This window comes from Amyelois transitella, chromosome 2 (genome assembly GCF_032362555.1).
Source record: "Amyelois transitella isolate CPQ chromosome 2, ilAmyTran1.1, whole genome shotgun sequence".
Classification (NCBI taxonomy): Eukaryota; Metazoa; Arthropoda; class Insecta; order Lepidoptera; family Pyralidae; genus Amyelois; species Amyelois transitella.
Genome location: NC_083505.1, coordinates 48,218 through 65,053, shown reverse-complemented (window position 1 = coordinate 65,053; position 16,836 = coordinate 48,218). Strand labels below are relative to the sequence as shown.

Here is a 16,836-nt window from a genome sequence, read left to right as displayed (position 1 = left end):
CTTGTTCATTTCGTGATTGTGATAGGCATGATCATTAAAACCTACTATGAAAGAAACATCCTATAATCGTATAGAAAAAAACTAAGTAGCTATATTCAATATCTCCCGTCTTATTTTTCTCATAGTCACAAGCAGATTGAAGTCAGTCAGTGCAGAATCTTTTCAATTCAATACGTTGAGATGTTCAGCGTCAGCGGCAGGCAGTGGGTCTTGGCTTTGGAGTACAGCGGGGCTTGGGGGGAGGAGGGGGCGGCGGACAGTCGGGTGCGTGGCTCGCTGCTGGGGAGGCAGGAGGACTGTCAGGCTTTGACGGATATTGTGTTGATTGATCGAGCGCTACCGACGCTTTGGGTTCTGTTCCAGGAATTGGTAATTTCGTTGGAGTAGACTGTGGCAAAGACAACGTTGGAGAGTCGTGTTCTGATCTAGTTTTAGGCGATGGAACAGGTGATACAGATGCTGGCTCGGCGGGCGACGTATGAGGCAGGGGCTCTGAGGTGGTCGAAGGCCGGGGGAGCGGCACGTCGGGGTCCAGGCTGCGGATGGCGGCGAGCAGCAGGTCGATCTCCTTCTGCTGGATTTCCAGCTCGACCCGCAGTTCCTCCAGCGCCACCTTGATGGCAACCCAGCGGGATCTCTTGTCCAATTTCTGACAAAATGAAAAAATATTTGAAGTATATTGAAAAGTTATTAATTTTCTGTTTTGTACAGTTTTGTGATTGAAATCCAGTAAAAGTACGACAACATAAAAACGAAATCAACTCTTAGAGAAAAATAAATGTACAGTACGTAGACAAGAATAAAAATGGAGTCTTAATTCGCCTACATTAAGAGGAATACTTAGTAGGCAACTTTAACGTAATTAGTAGGCTACGTTTATTAGCATAATACTTTCCAGCAAGTACCTACGATTTTATTCAAATGTACAATTGTAGCATTCGATTAAAATCCCATTTTCCACTATAGAATCAGATGTAGAAAAAAGAACCTTGGCTTCTTGCTTCATCGCCTGGCGGTTTACCTCGAAGATCAAGATCAGCGCGCCGAGACTGAATATGATGATTTCTCCTGAAATAACGACACATTAACACAAAGCCGTGAAGACTATATAGGTAAATCAGATTTAATTAAAAGTGGAAATTATTTTTGTAATAAAAGACGAACTCACAAGTAATTTTTAACACAATTTTATTTTTAAGGCCTGTGTCTCCTTTTACTAAGTACCTAACACTAGATGGCGCTGTTCGAGAAAATAAAACTAAAGTACTACTTACGTTCTCGAAGGTGTTCATATGTGTTACTACTTAGGTACTAAGTAGTTCACATATATGAACACCTCAAATACGAGACATAATTTATCTCAGATATTGATGTTCAGTCTGTCTTTTCACTTAGTACCTACACAGTGCTGCGCAGTGACCCTCACCCAATATATCAGTGCCGACATCAATCGCCTCCTTGTCGGAGATGGCGAGCGGCGCGCGCGGGCCCGGCTGCTGCAGCGTCCACAGCTTGAAGCGCAGCTCGCCCGCGCGGTACCAGCGGCCGGCGCGCGCGCACACCGCCCGCCCGAACAGAGGGTGGTCGCGCGCGTATATCTGAACACAAAGTATAACAAACTTTCACTTTTAGTTCATCTAGGTACACAAAGTCGATACATTTCATGTCAAGCAGATAATAAAAATGCTAATAATTAATAAAAATTAGTCATTTTTAATTAGGTAACACAGAACTATTCCTTTTCATCATCATGCTGCAAGCAGTTTTTGCTTTGTCTTTTCCGCCTCCACTATTAACGGATACACCAGTTTATGAATCCAACTGCCATTTTTTTATGTCCACTGCTAGATTCTATCTGTGTACAAAGCGTATGAGTTTTGACCTTCAGCCTGTTAGCGACGGGAGAACTCAATTGTCTTGCCAGCAGAGTGGCGAACCGGAACATCGGGAACTGGTCAAGGTGCGACATGGCGGCGTCGTCTCCGCTGCCCGCCCCGCTCCACGCCCCGCTCCACGCCCCACTACACGCTGCTAGGTGGCTGCGGGCTTCAGCGCCCGCGCCTTTACACGTTATCGGGTAATGAAAGAACACATCTATCTATATAATTTTCTTGGTTGCTAAACAATAATAACAATTTGACGCGATTTGTCGCATTTGTCACAAGTCACAACAATTTTTTTCGATATGATCTGTCCAAGATTCAAGATCTGTCATTGCATGTCTCGCAAATTTTTGGAACCCAATATACAGACCTGTCTTTTGTTACATCGTCGGGGTGCACACTCCGATCAACATAAATTTAGTTTCAGAATAATAATGTTCTAAGAGTATAATAAGTCATTAAATTTATTATCATATCATAGCCAAAAAAATGTGAGATTGAATACTCGTACACATTCTCACATTTCAACAAAGGCGTTACACGAAGAGCATTACACTGCTGTCTCATATTTTAATATCTTTCGATATATTATATAGATTGATGATAAAAGTCAGCAAAATCCAATGAATACTACCAGAAATTAACCACGGTGTTCATGAGTTGAGTTCCATCCAGTCCACAACTCCCTAGCTTCCCATGGTGACAACAGAATATCTAAAGTAACCATAGTCTCAGCCTCCAGTGCCTGGCCAACCCTCATAAAACATCTCTTCTACGTTGTTCTATTTTTTAAAAGTGCATAATTGTCAAATCCATATTTGTCTATCGACTATTTTGAAATCAGAAATCAGGGAGCTTTCTATATTTTATGTTATAGTATTACTTATTTGAATCACTTATTATTAGTAGTATTTAACTAATTAGCTTTAAATAATAGTAATCATGGAACTTGTATATCAATATACAAAGAGAAGATGTGATTTCGGGCGACAGCCTTTATTCTGCGAACAGGTGACTAGCTTTTATATAGGTATATAGGTGTACCTTTTCCCGGGACTTGTCTTCCGTGGGCATTTCCAGCAAATACATAATGGCTATGTTACTGATTCTGAAAGTCTGTTCTATTTCTATCCCAAACTTAAGTTTCATCGAAACCGGTCCGGTATTTTTACTAGTAGCACTTGCGTGTAGCTGGTCCAGCCTATGAGTTTTAGAGACCGACGACAGTACAGTAACATCGTCAAATCATCTAGATGAGCTGGACCGCGGGCGAAGCAAAGTAGGTAAAGAAACAAGCGAATAAGAGGGAGAACTTCTAAGAATAAATGAATGTACTGTGTCAGGGCCCGGAGATGTGCGACAGCATCGCGGTGACGCCGGCGGAGCACAAGCTGTACATCCTGCGCAACCCGGTGCACCAGGCCACGCAGAACACGCCCTGCTTCTCCGAACACCACATCAACACTATCCGGTGACAGGAACGTTTAGCTTAAACCTTAGGAGTCTAACCTCCTCCATAACTTCTTTTCTCAATTTACCTGAATTACCCACTCCCGAATCATGTCATCAGTCATCACGGATCGTGGCCTCCTCTTAGATAAGTTACCAATACTAAATGAACATTTGTCATTTGCTAGAGCTGAGTATTCCACGACCGGCGCCAACCACGCGGAGGGCGGCTGGCCGAAGGACGTGAACATCCTGGACCCCGAGGCCACGCAGCGCTACCGCCGCAAGATCGAGAAAGACGACAACTACATCCACTGCGTCATGGCGCTCGCGCCGGTAACGTTTGGTCCAACACATACGAGTATAAGCAAGGGAGGTCTCTGGTTGGTAACAACAATAATTATTAAGGTGTTCGTGACCGAAATAGTTAAAAGAATATCGCGACGGCAGAATGTTTATTTATTGCAATTTTCCAATCGCTCAGTGAAACTGAATAAAACATATTTCCAACATTTAACTGGAAGCTCTTGCTTAAATATTTATTTGCTAAATGCATCAAAAATTAACCAAATTCTTTAACAGGGGATGGATCACTACGTGCTACAAAATAATGCAATCGATATGTACCGCACGTACTATGCCGAGATGGGAGGAGTGGCGCCGCGAGAGCGAAACAGGTTCATTTAACTAAATATAACAAAATCTGAATCTCGTAGAATTTAAAAAATCCCTTATTATTGCTGCTTATTGGTATAATAGGTTGATATAGACACTAGTCTATTTTAAATTGGCTTCATGCCACTCTCACTGAATCACAATTCCATCATTAAGATACTTGTCTTTTGGAGTGTTGTGCCTGATCGTTTTGCCTACACCGTATAGGATGCTCGTATGAAGGATGAGATCAATGTGTTTGACCACCGGCAGCGTGCGCACGGTGAACGTGTACCGCGAGGCGGCGCGCCGGCCCGTGAGCTCGGTGTCGTGGCAGCCGGAGGGCGGCCACCGGTTCGCCGTCACCTACGTCGACGTCGACTTCAACCGCAAGCCCCGCTCTCACGTCAAGTCCTACATCTGGGACATTGAGAACGCTAACCATCCTGAGGTGATCATCAATCTTTTCATATTATATAACACATTTTATAACGTACAGCAGAGTCTGCATACTTCTAGTTCTTGATTTTAATTTTTAGTTTATTTTAATGATTGATAGCTCGCTTTGACTCCACCGTGCTGCCTACTGGACCTACAGTTCAGTCCTCGTGACATCAACATTCTTGCCGGCGGGCTGATGAACGGGCAAGTGGGCTACTGGGACCGGCGCGTGGGCGGCGCGGCGGTGGGCGTGTGTCCCCCACACGTCGCCCACCGCGACCTGGTGCGCAACGTGCTTTTTATCAACTCCAAGTCTGGGATGGAATTCTTCTCGAGTGGGCCCGATGGTGCCTGCAAATGGTATGATTTTGACTATCGTTCAACCTTTCTTTTTTCCATGGTCTTGGTATGAATATTTCAATCTTTATAATTATAACAATGCAAGGGTCGTAGAGGAATAATAGTAGCAAGCTTGCAAGCATCTTTTCGCACAACTTTCAGAGCAAATCTGCTAAACGCAATGAAGATCGCAATACGCTCAAAACTAAATAAGGACTTATTATCTAATCAGGGTTGGCCAGAACATGAACGGTATCACACGTTCATGTTCTGGCCAACCTGTGATACCGGCTGTGATGGCTGTCCTTAAATCAGAATTATCTTTTACAAGAGTTCTTTCCACATTATATTTTGAGACTAAGATTAGCTTTGTCTACGAACTATTGTTTTAAGTTTGAAATCACAGGTGGGACATGCGCAACCTCAGCGAGTACACGGACGAGATGATCATGGACGTGGTGAAGTCGTCGTTCGACGTCCAGAGCATGGCCACGGCCAGCGGCGTCAGCTGTTTGGAGTACGAGCCCACCATCCCCACGCGGTTTATGGTAACATCTCCTATCGTGTAGTTCCAAAGTTAATCATCGCTTCTGAGCTCAGAGCCTATCCTCCTTTACACTGTTGTATATTTATTTATCTACCAGGTCGGCACCGAGAATGGCTTCGTCATTTGCGGCAACCGGAAAGGCAAGACGCCAATGGAGAAACTACCAGCTAAGGTACGTACGTCAAACCTGTCGCGTTTTACTTCATATGTCAACAAAATTCAATCTGATAAAACATAATTTACTGCTGTCTTATCACAGTGACTCTGTTATAACGGAAATTTTGTTTGAATCATATCGCTCCTTCAATACAAAAGTACCACAAGTCAAAATAAGCAAATTGTTCAGGAGAGGCATTTGAAAAAATAATTTGGATAATTTTGTGTTTTTTTTATAATCTATGGGTAATTAAGTAATGTTTTTGGTATCAAAAGACGCGTAATTAAATAGACTATTATTAAATAAAGCAATCTTAACCATACCTCAAATAGATCCTCGAAAAAATGCAGATAAGTTAGTTTTGTATATAGACTTCGACTTCAAGAACATTCAAATTTTATAAATGAAACCAACATAATAAGGAAAATTTGAGTTTTATTATCAGTTTTCAAGTTAAATAAACATACCATGAGATCAATATTTAAGTCTTCTAATTAATATATTACCTTTTTAGTAGGTAAGAGGAATAAATTTAAGTTTTTAACTTAATACAAACAAAATGCCGTGTGGTTCCCGGTACCAATACAAAAAAGAATAGGACCACTCCATCTCTTTCCCATGGATGTCGTAAAAGGCGACTAAGGGATAGGCTTACAAACTTGGGATTCTTTTTTAGGCGATGAGCTAGCAACCTGTCACTATTTGAATCTCAATTCTATCATTAAGCCAAATAGCTGAACGTGGCCATTCAGTCCTTTCAAGACTGTTGGCTCTGTCTACCCCGCAAGGGATATAGACGTGAACATATGTATGTATGTATGTATGTATGTATGTATGTACAAACAAAACAAACCTTTTAAGCTATAAAAACAAAAAACTCTTGCATAGAATTAACAAAACAAATAATAAGAATTATTGTAATAGTAAATACACTATCCAGGTATTTAACTAGCCTCCTAAAACTTAACAACTATCAGTTACAACAATGTAGGTACTTGTAATTATTCTCACTTTACGTTCACTGAAACCTCTTTGAACAACCGATTAAAGAAATAATAAGTAAAAAATAACTATACTTTAATAATAAAATGTTTTAAGCTATACCTAGTCACGATCAAATCAGACTTTTTCAATGGAATAATACTAATTTGTATTGTTTTACTTATGGAGTAGACACCTCCAAAATTATTTCCCTGATCTACATTCTACACTAATCACAACCATATAAAGCACATAAACGGGGTATAAAAGTGTTCTTACAAAAATATATTTTTTATAAAAGGTTGACTTACAACTACATGGAGCGTAATGCTCGTAAAGGTATAAAAAAAACTTAAACTGTTTTAGTTCAAAAATCAGTTCACAACAGTAACTTATGCACGAATTTAGAGATTATTATAAAAAGATTCATAAAATTTTGGCACGACATTTTTTTGGATTAGCTTTAAAATCCCATGCTTTTTTGCTTTTCAGTGTAAAGTTGGTTTAGAGTCAAATTATTATCAGGTACTGGGTTCGACTTCGTGCGGCGTTTTCTCAACGTAGATACCGATTTGAACTCTTCGTCTTCGTAGGACGTTTTAAAGAAAAATATGCCATTGCTTACTTTATCTGTCTTCAGAATCTTTATATCAGCCCATTTGAATTTATTGCCATTATCATCTATATTGTAGTTTCCTATACACAGAGATTTGAGGTCAAAAAAATTCTCATGTGTCAGTTCTTACAGTAACAGTATAAGGCTTTCCAGTTTTCTTCGCTGTTTTAATGAGAGTGATATACTGGTCTGGAACGTAAATTGGAGATGATTTTAATGCTCTAGTAATATTACGTTGAATGACCGAATGAACACAGTCTCCTTCATTTTGTGTGTGGCCTTTTATAAGGAACTTATGAGTAATACTCTTGATGTTTGGCAATTCTTGAGTCGCATATTGGTACATTGCAAGCATGAATTTGTTCTTTTGTTGCCCACAGCAACAACACTAGGAGACTGTTCGTCTACGCTAGATGGGTGCTCGTCAACGCTAGATGGCTGGTCATCAACTCTAGGTAATGGTGAATTAATTTTGAATAACTCCTGGTTATCTGCGGCTGATGATTGTGGAAAATCTTGAATGCCAGGTAACTGCGCTTGTGGTTGTTGCTCTTCTTCGGAATCTGACTGGGCTTTGCGTTTTTTAATAAATGGATCTTCATACGTAGGATCTTTGACACTATCATCGGATGAGAAATCTTTATGGCTATTTGTAGAACTGGAGCTACTTGAAGAACTAGAACTGCTCGAAGAGCTAGAAGATTCATCAGATGAAGAGTTACTGTCTGAGTCTGTTTCTGGGATGACTAAAGATGGTTTATTGAATGTTCTGTGTTTTGATGGCGTTTCTGGAATATCTTCGTTTTCTTCATCAGAGCTGAGAATATCTACATCAAATTGACTATCTGGTACGGATGATTTGCTATCTTCTATCTCATCAGCATCATATTCCTCAGGTGGTACCAAGTTCAAAATACGGTACGCTCTTGATGTCATGCTGAACAAAAAAAAAGGTAGGGTGAGTAGGTAGGTTGTTGAACCCTACTGCGGCTTGCGCGATACCTACATGGAACGAGTAAGTATAGCCCTCAACGAAAGTGGGATTTGTCACTTGAAGCTTATAGTGTACAATAAAAAACTTTCAGACAAAATAGCAGCATTAAAACTAAACAATTGCTTTTTAATTAAAAATAACATCTATTTAGAGATTACTTTCAAATACTAAAATGCCATATTTCGAAATACGATACTTTAGCTTAAAGAATTTTATTTGCAAAACTCACTTAATTCAAAATATGGTGGTATTGCATACAAAAATAAGAGCAAATACCACATGTATTAATTCAAAACTAACCAATTTGCAAACATTGTACTATTGCATATAAAAATGATAAGATACTTACGTGTATGTGATCTGCAAAAGGTAATTATTTTTGAATGTGGCACTTTTAAATATATGATTTCACGCGTCTTTTAGCAGTTGTTTGGAATGTGGTAGTTTTACACAAAAAAAGCGTGTGCTTGTGCCGAATGACTGCTGACAACTGACAATATGGTACTTTTTCGCGGAACTCAGTTACAAAAACGGTACAAAACAAAACTAACGTGTGTGCGTTTACGGGTGTTTATAGTCATAAAACAATGGCTGTTTTCGCGAAATATTAAAGTTTCATCGTTTAAGATGCATTTTATGCAAAAATAACGTTTTTGAAATTTTTTGACTTGTGGTGCTTTTGTATTGAAGGAGCGATATTACTCATTAAGTTACTCTTTTGAATTGTACACATCTCAACATTTTCCCTCCTCCCTTCAAGTTTTCCCTCACTGTCAACGCACATTTTACAATGTTGCCACCCTGCCGTGGGGATTGTAAATGCGTGTGGAACTGTTTTAGATCGAAGCACACAACGGGCCAGTGCTCTCTCTGGAGCGCAACCCCGGGTTCCTGAAGAACTTCCTGACGGTGGGCGACTGGACGGCGCGCGTGTGGAGCGAGGACTGCCGCGAGTCCGCTATCATCTTTTCCCCGCCGCAGCGCCAGCGCCTCACGGCCGGCACCTGGAGCCCCACGCGGCTCTCACTCATGGTCAGGACAACAATATATCACTAACCTGAATCATAACCGACTCTTTTTTTCTTTAATCTGCTTCTTCATAACTAAAGGTTGTGATCATTTTGATACGTTTTGACGGTAGTAATCAGCAGCAAGTTCTTGCAATTACGGCGTCCTTACGGTATACTATTACGTTACCTAATAGTTTTCAGTGAATAAAAGAGTAGCGACTTATATTTACTTTGCCTTAAAGATATTTTAATTCTTTATTCGTTCCCTTAAAGTTGGATGAATAGCACAAATACAGACATGATGATAAAACATAGATGGCGACGTAGAAGTAATTGCAGATATGGTACCAAAGGTATACATATACCTTTCCAATCTACTGTGCATAGTAATTTTGATTGACACTTTGCTAAAGGTGCTGACGCAGTGGAACGGCGTGGTGTCGCTGTGGGACCTGCTGCGGCGCCAGCACGAGCCCGCCATCACCATGCAGGTGTGCGACGAGCCGCTGCTCAGGGTCTCCATACAGGAAGCGGTACCAACATTACATACTTGCTTACTATAGTCAATATAATAAAATTTTAAAAAAGACAAACCATAAATGTACAGATTCGTAAATTTGATCAGCCTTTATCTTGTTAGCTTTTCCAATCTGCAGAAAGTAGCCAAATACTTAGTTCATTTTTTCGAAGGACAGCTTGTTTTTATATTTTGATTTCATCATAATGTATATCATTCAAATATATTTTATTTGCAGGGTACCTTGGCAGCGATCGGTAGTCAAAAAGGAAACATCTATATGGTGGAATTATCTCAAATGTTGACACAATCCGACAAGAACGACAAGCCGCTACTAACCGCGGTTAGTATTACTTGTGTAAGAATAATCTTACGCAGATCTGTAATATTAACATAACGGCTATCTTCAAAAAAAATTGTTCTTTTCTCTTTAATTATAACTGAAGGAAACTTCTGGTTTAATCAACAACAGAACCTTACATTGCTTTGTTGACATTTCAATTAGATAATATCATCGCAATATCGATCTATAAGCAATTATTATAATTGCTATTTAAAACTCTTCACTAGGGATTGATGACATTGTTGATAAACATACTATAAGGAAATCGTCGAGCATAGTAATTTAATACACGGTCACTTTTAATTCAACTGCATAAATTTAACTGTTAAGTGTACTCATCTAAAGGATATTTAAAAACGTTAAAAGAAAAATATCGGTTCATATTTCAGAAAGTACGAAAAAAATAAAAGTATCAAAATCCACGATCCTAAATACGTAATATCACCCCGGCCGGCGGAAAAGCGACGCGTAAGATTCAGAGGTCAACGACACAATGCATTCAGCTGAGCGATCTCGACAACTCTGTACTTTACTTGATCTTGATACTAGAAAAATAATTTATTTTTCAGACATTTATTTACGTGTTTAGTTTTATAATTTCTTTTTGTAGTATTGGTCTTTAATAAAGCGTGTGACGTAGTTTTTGAGGGTTTTTTAAATGTGAAAATGATGACGTTTAATTTAAATAAAAATAGGCTCAAACGGCTCAGAAGCATGGGTATAGTCTATGTTTAAAAGGATGCAGTTGTTTTAAATATCACCCTGTATTAGTGTATACTATTATACGAGCAATGTTGTCCAGATGTTTGAGCGCGAAAGCAAGCGCGAGCGCATTCTGGAGGCGCGCCTGCGCGAGATCAGGCTGAAGATGCGGCAGGCGGAGGAGGGCTCGCCCGTGCCCTCCACCACCGACATGGACGCCGCCATCGGCGACAAGGACCTGGCCGAGGCCACGCAGGACTTCATGCAGATCGTTAAGAAAGAGCTCGCCTCTATGTAGCATTGTTGACTAGCCTTTTTTACAATAAATATTTTTTCAAAAGTGTTTGAGTAATGTAATGAGTAAAATAAATGGTGTAGCTAGGTGAATAATATGTAAAAGTTACTACATATATATTGTTCACCGTTAAGACTATTTATTAAATCACATCCTCACAAGATGTTTGGATCGTACGTAATCATGGAAATCAGTCTGAAGTAAAAACTTAACGTTTTAGTCACAAAATTAAAGAATCGCTTCAAGCAATGGCTTTCATGATTGCGGTTTCATTACTAAATAAACAAACAAACATGCTTACGAAGTCATTTTCAAATGTCTGTTCCTTGACAGAATTTGAACTATTATCGTTCTTCAGGAATAATTTTACATACTCTTTTTTTCTAAACGGGCCTCTTGGGATAAAGCGCAACTTTATATTTACTATTGATAACCTTATATTTATGATAATTATGTTTCTAACGTTAAAAGATTCTTTATTTATGTACTCGCTTCGTTGTAACGTTCGCGACTGAGCGCCCGCCGCGGTATTTATAGACCGCGTGCGCTGAACTTACATTCCGTCACACGTTCTACTGTCGTCGTTGATAACCAACCAAATTACATCATTCGGTAAGTCGATTACGAAATAATAATATTTTGATTCTAGATTTATGATTTCAATGATTTTGTTAATAAGGTTTCAGATTATTCTGATTTATATGGATGCGAATCATTATAGATTCAACATATTGTATTTTTGAGATGTCACAAGCAGAATATTATTATTCTTAAAACCTTTTTTTTACATAGCTCCGAAATAATAATTTCAGCTAGATGGACGAGGAATCAGAGACGTGGTGTTGGCAGCTGGATGGCGGCGAGCTGTATACCGTGCTGCACGCGGTGTTCGCGTGGCTCAGCGGCGGCGAGCTGGCGGCGAGCGGGGCGGCGTGCCGCGCGTGGCGGCGCGCGGCGCGCGACCCGCTGCTGTGGCGGCGGCTGCTGCGCCGGCGCGGCGTCCCACACGACACGCTGTGCGCGCTGCGGCAACATTGCCGTAAGTTCTGGTAAAATGCGACTGCAAAAACAATTTGACATGCCAAGCTCTTTGTTATATCCACAGGAAGGTACTTTATTACAAATCATATGGTGACAATACGACTACCTTTTTTAATTGTGGTTGTGATCATTTTTATTGTTTTTAATTATTCACAATTCAAAAAATTAATTACTTTGTAAATTTCGAGCAACCACTTTATCAGACAATCATCAGAAACCTTTGTAATCAAAATAAGAGAAATCCTTATTATTCCAGCGACAATATCGTGGCGTCAAGAATATGTGAACGTTTGTGCTGGTTGGAATTTAGTCGCGCGGCTGCCGGCCACAGAGAGCGGGGCGGCGGACGGGAGCCCGCAGTGCGGCGGCGGGCCGCTCGCACACGCCGCGCTGGACGCGGCCGGCGGGCGGCTGGCGCTGGCTGGCGAAGATGCCACTTTCTCAGTTAGTGACACCTTTCAAGTATTTCTTCGCCGCTTCGAAGACTCAACCTATATAGTATTACGATTGACTCAACCTATAGTTGTGCAAACTAGAAAATGGAAAGAGTTATTTCAAAATTTTAGACAAATTAAGACAACAGAAAACACAAAACCAAATTTAACACTGCTATCAAATAATTTCTTAAAACAAATTGTCACTCTTGTCTTTATTACCCTATAAATTCTACCCGTGTTGCAATAAAGAATAGTTTAGGTTATAAAATTGTTACAGATTTGGGTACGAAAAGACAACGAGTGGCAAGAAGAGTGGAGTAGTGACCTGCGGACGCGAGGCTGGTCGGGAGTGGTCCGCTCGGAGTGGGCGCAGTCGGGGCCGAAGGCGCCCGCGGCGGGCTCGCGGCTGCTGGTGACGGGCGCGCTCGCTCTCGCCGACCGCTGGGAGCTGCTCGTGCTGCAACGAGATGGTAACATGTTCTAATGCTACGACTTATTGCTTTATAACTGAGATATTATTAAAATTCTAATATGATACTCAATAATCAATCATCTTACGAAGAAAATTAAACAGTTACAATTTAGTGAGATAATTCTCTATAGTACAGATTACAAACATGCACACGTATCACGTTTAATTTTTTTTTATTAATGGATAAAAGATTCAAGCCAAAAAAGCCCATTGCCGAAAAGGGAAACCAAAGTTTGTAATTAAAAAAAAATAAAATCAAGTATAAATGATGCACTTAAAAGATTTTCCTTCTGTACCTATTGGATTAACATGGTCATTTTTTTTTTTTGACAAATTACACAGATTGAGTTAGCCTCGAAGTAAGTTCAAAACTTGTGTTACGAGATACTAACTCAACGATAATATATTTTATAATAAATACTTATATAGATAAACATCCAAGACTCAGGCCAATCAGAAAAAGTTCTTTTCTCATCATAGGGCCGGGATTCGAACCCGGGACCTCCGGTGTCACAGACAAGCGTACTACCGCTGAGCCACAGAGGCCGTGGCCTTTATGAAGCTGGTAAAAGTAAACTTGAATGACTTATAATTTGGCAGAGTGCGGAGCATACCGGTGTATGTCGCGCGCGGGGTGCAGCGCGGGCGCGGGCGGCTGCTGGGCGGCGGCCGGCGCGTTCCTGTCGCTGGAGCTGTGCCGGCTCGCGCGGCGCCTGGCGCTCACCGTCGTCTGGCTCAACGCCGCCACGCAGGTACACTTCATACTTTCATTCTTCATACAACCTAGCTGATCTGCGCAACTATTGCCATAACCGTTAAGGTTAGCCGTAGCCATTGACCTTTACGCCCTCGCAAGATCTGGAGGTCCAAGAATCGCTTTCGTTCATTGATATTATACAGAATGTTTGTTTTTACAGATAATTTGTTTACACAGAAACTACTTTTAGTGGATTTAATTCTTATTTATTCTTATCTTCCTATTTGATCTCAAAATTGTTATAAAATATCTAAACATCTTCTTTACCTTATACTATATAAAAAAACACCCACATGGTAAATGAAAATCAAGCTGATGTTTACGTAAGCAATTAAGGCTTTCAGGTATGGAATTCTTGGAATAAACTGTACAATAACATTTTTGCAGGAAACACAATCGGAGTACGCCGGTGTGACGTCACCGCTGCTGCGTGTTTTCAACGAAGACAGTGCGCATCTCACGTGAGATGATATTCAAATAAATATTCTGTTCTTGAAGTATCATTTATACTTTGGCCACTTTATATTGAAACTAAATTATTTTTTAGACACGCCCTGGTAGCAGATGTACCGTTAGATGCAATGAGAAATATCCTAAGTAATGCTGATGATAGCATGCAGTCTTTATCGCCTGGTTCAATGTATTATCTTGCATCAATAAAAACAGTACGTAATTTTTTTTCCAAGATAGCTTATCATTCATTTTGTCATATGCTCTTTAATAAAAGCGAAGTTTTAACCCGTAGATTTCTCTGAATGAACTTCGATTGCTAGCGAAGCCTATATTATAACTAAGTTCAGCGCGTTACAATTTTGAAAATATTGAAACTTGCAGTGTGTTGAAGCAGAAGACAACGTGCAAACCCTAGTGACGGCCAGTCATGGACCGGGCGGCGCGCTGCGGGCGTGGGCGGTGTCCGCGCGCCGGCCGCCGCCGCTGCTCGCCGCCGGCGCGGGCTCGCTGGCGGCGCGCGCGCTCCGCAGGCGACACGCCGCCGGCGCAGCGCCGCCCGACCCCGCCGAGCCCGACGAGGCTGCCGTGCGAGCCATGTGCGACCCGCCCGACGCCGAGTGTTATCTACATTCTGCTGTACTTGGACTTGTCCTCAATTCTAGGTATTGTTCATACAAATTTATCTCGATCATAATAATACTATTTTTTTATTCGCTTACTGTAAAAACACAACTGGACACAATCAAACAAATGAGAGCACTACACGGTAACTACCTACTTTGAGTGTTTACAGTATGCATTTAGTTTAGTGCTCAAGGTAAAAATGTCATCGAATATCAATTAAAAAAAATAGAAAAGCTCTTCTGAGCCAACATACATAAATATAATTTTTACACAAAATAATTAAAAGCCAGTTCCTTCCTTTCACATATAATAAATAAAATCCTGACATATAGGTATCTCGACTTTCTAGTGTTAGACGTACGTATGTGATTACGTCAGTTTGTACAATAATCACACAGCAATCGTTGCATATGGGCGAGTACGGCGGACGGGCGTGCGTGGTGCTTGTCATTGCCGAGTCTGACGCGGCTGTGCTCGCTGGCTGGCGCGAGCGGCGCGTGCCCCGGCGAGCCGTACTACCTGCAGCCGGCCGCGTCCGCGCGCTACGTGGCGGCGCCGGGCGGCGGGCGCGGCGGCGCCGTGCGGCTGTGGTCGGCGGCGAGCGGCGCGCCGTGCCCGCGACCTCCGCCGCCCGACGCCGGCCCCGCGCTCGCCTGCCTGCTGCCTCCGCGAGAGAATGAGTTGCTAGTGCTCGCCGGACACTATGTGCATGTAAGATACGGTATTACTTGCATAATTTCATTAAAAGCAATCTTTCATACTTCCTTTTTATAATGAACATTTCTAAAGTTGTACTTTAAATAAAACCTAAATAACATGTTAGTTTTTAATCACATCTATTTTTCGTTGGATATGCTTTTTCATTAATAAAGCGTGTCACACTCTTTTTCAAGGAACAAATAAAAACCAAGTTAATTTTCATTTTTAAAGTTTGTATATTTTCGCTTACAGATATGGCGAAACCAAGCAACCCAGCAATCCGAATAATATTTTTATGTGGATCATTTATAATATGCATTCAGGTAAGGGAAGCTCATTTATAACAGACGTCTTGTGACTTTGGCCTAAACTTTCTCAGTTCAAATAAATTTTGATACATACAACAATAACAAAAAACATACTTAATATTATTATAAAATACCTATTTATAGGTATTTTATGATAATACAGGGTGACATTTAAAACAACTGCATACGTTTTACCCATGCTTCTTAGCTGTTTGAGCATTAAACGTCATCATTTTCACATTAAAAAAACCGTCAAAAACTACGTCACACGATTTATTAAAGACCAATACTACAAAAAGAAATTAAAACTAAACATGTAAATAAATGTCTGAAAAATAAATTATTTTTCTAGTATCAAGATCAAGTAAAGTACAGAGTTGTCGAGATCGCTCAACTGAATGAATTGTGTCGTTGACCTCTGAATCTTACGCGTCGCTTTTCCGCCGGCCGGGGTGATATGACGTATTTAGGATCGTGGATTTTGATATTTTTATTTTTTTTAGTACTTTCTGAAATATGAACCGATAAACGTTTTTAAATATCCTTTAGATGAGTACACTTAACAGTTAAATTTATGCAGTTGAATTAAAAGTCACCCTGTATATTAATACATAAGTGCGACGAACATCACTAGCTATTCTGTGAATTGGATCTAGTAGGTCCAGGCCGCGGCCGCCGAGAGCCAGTCCCGCGTCTGCTGCGACGCACGCTGCTCTCCTCCGCATCCACCGGCCGCCCCTGAGGTACACGGGCCTGCCCTCGCACTCATGGCACTCCGCGCGGCACTTCAAAGCATAGCCAGATTAGCACAGGTTTGCTACTTCTGTTATTGTTAAAGTTAAAGAATACTCACATCACAGAATCATTGGTGTGTCTGTCTATAAGTCTATACATACATATAATCATGTCTATATCCTTTGCGGGGTAGACAGAAACAACAGTCATGAAAATACTGGAAGACCGCGTTCAGCTATAAGGCTTTATGATGGAATTGAGATTCAAATAGTGAGAGCCAAATCAAATAGCCCATCGCCTACAAGTACTACTCAGAACACTTTATGTAAATTAATTTTAAATAAAGAATTTACGGAATTAAATCTAACTTTAAAATTTTTGG

General features: G+C 40.7%; 2 protein-coding genes across 2 annotated transcripts; both read left to right on the top strand.

Moving 5' to 3' along the window:
- The first annotated feature begins 2,825 nt into the window (after positions 1-2,825).
- LOC106134122 (dynein intermediate chain 3, ciliary) lies at positions 2,826-10,931 on the top strand. Its single transcript, XM_013334090.2, has 12 exons — positions 2,826-2,894; positions 3,227-3,354; positions 3,521-3,668; positions 3,915-4,009; positions 4,260-4,437; positions 4,546-4,787; positions 5,173-5,314; positions 5,411-5,485; positions 8,902-9,093; positions 9,485-9,604; positions 9,827-9,931; positions 10,734-10,931. Exons 1-12 carry the CDS (start codon positions 2,826-2,828, stop codon positions 10,929-10,931), a joined length of 1,692 nt encoding a protein of 563 aa, XP_013189544.1.
- A 566-nt stretch (positions 10,932-11,497) lies between these two features.
- Positions 11,498-16,525, top strand: LOC106134123 (F-box/WD repeat-containing protein 5). The gene is made up of 11 exons (XM_060947302.1): positions 11,498-11,540; positions 11,741-11,967; positions 12,226-12,413; positions 12,684-12,876; positions 13,479-13,630; positions 14,023-14,096; positions 14,183-14,300; positions 14,470-14,750; positions 15,111-15,423; positions 15,664-15,734; positions 16,379-16,525. The coding sequence occupies exons 2-10, from the start codon at positions 11,745-11,747 to the stop codon at positions 15,697-15,699; spliced, it is 1,578 nt and encodes a 525-aa protein (XP_060803285.1). The 5' UTR covers positions 11,498-11,540; positions 11,741-11,744; the 3' UTR covers positions 15,700-15,734; positions 16,379-16,525.
- Positions 16,526-16,836: the final 311 nt, after the last annotated feature.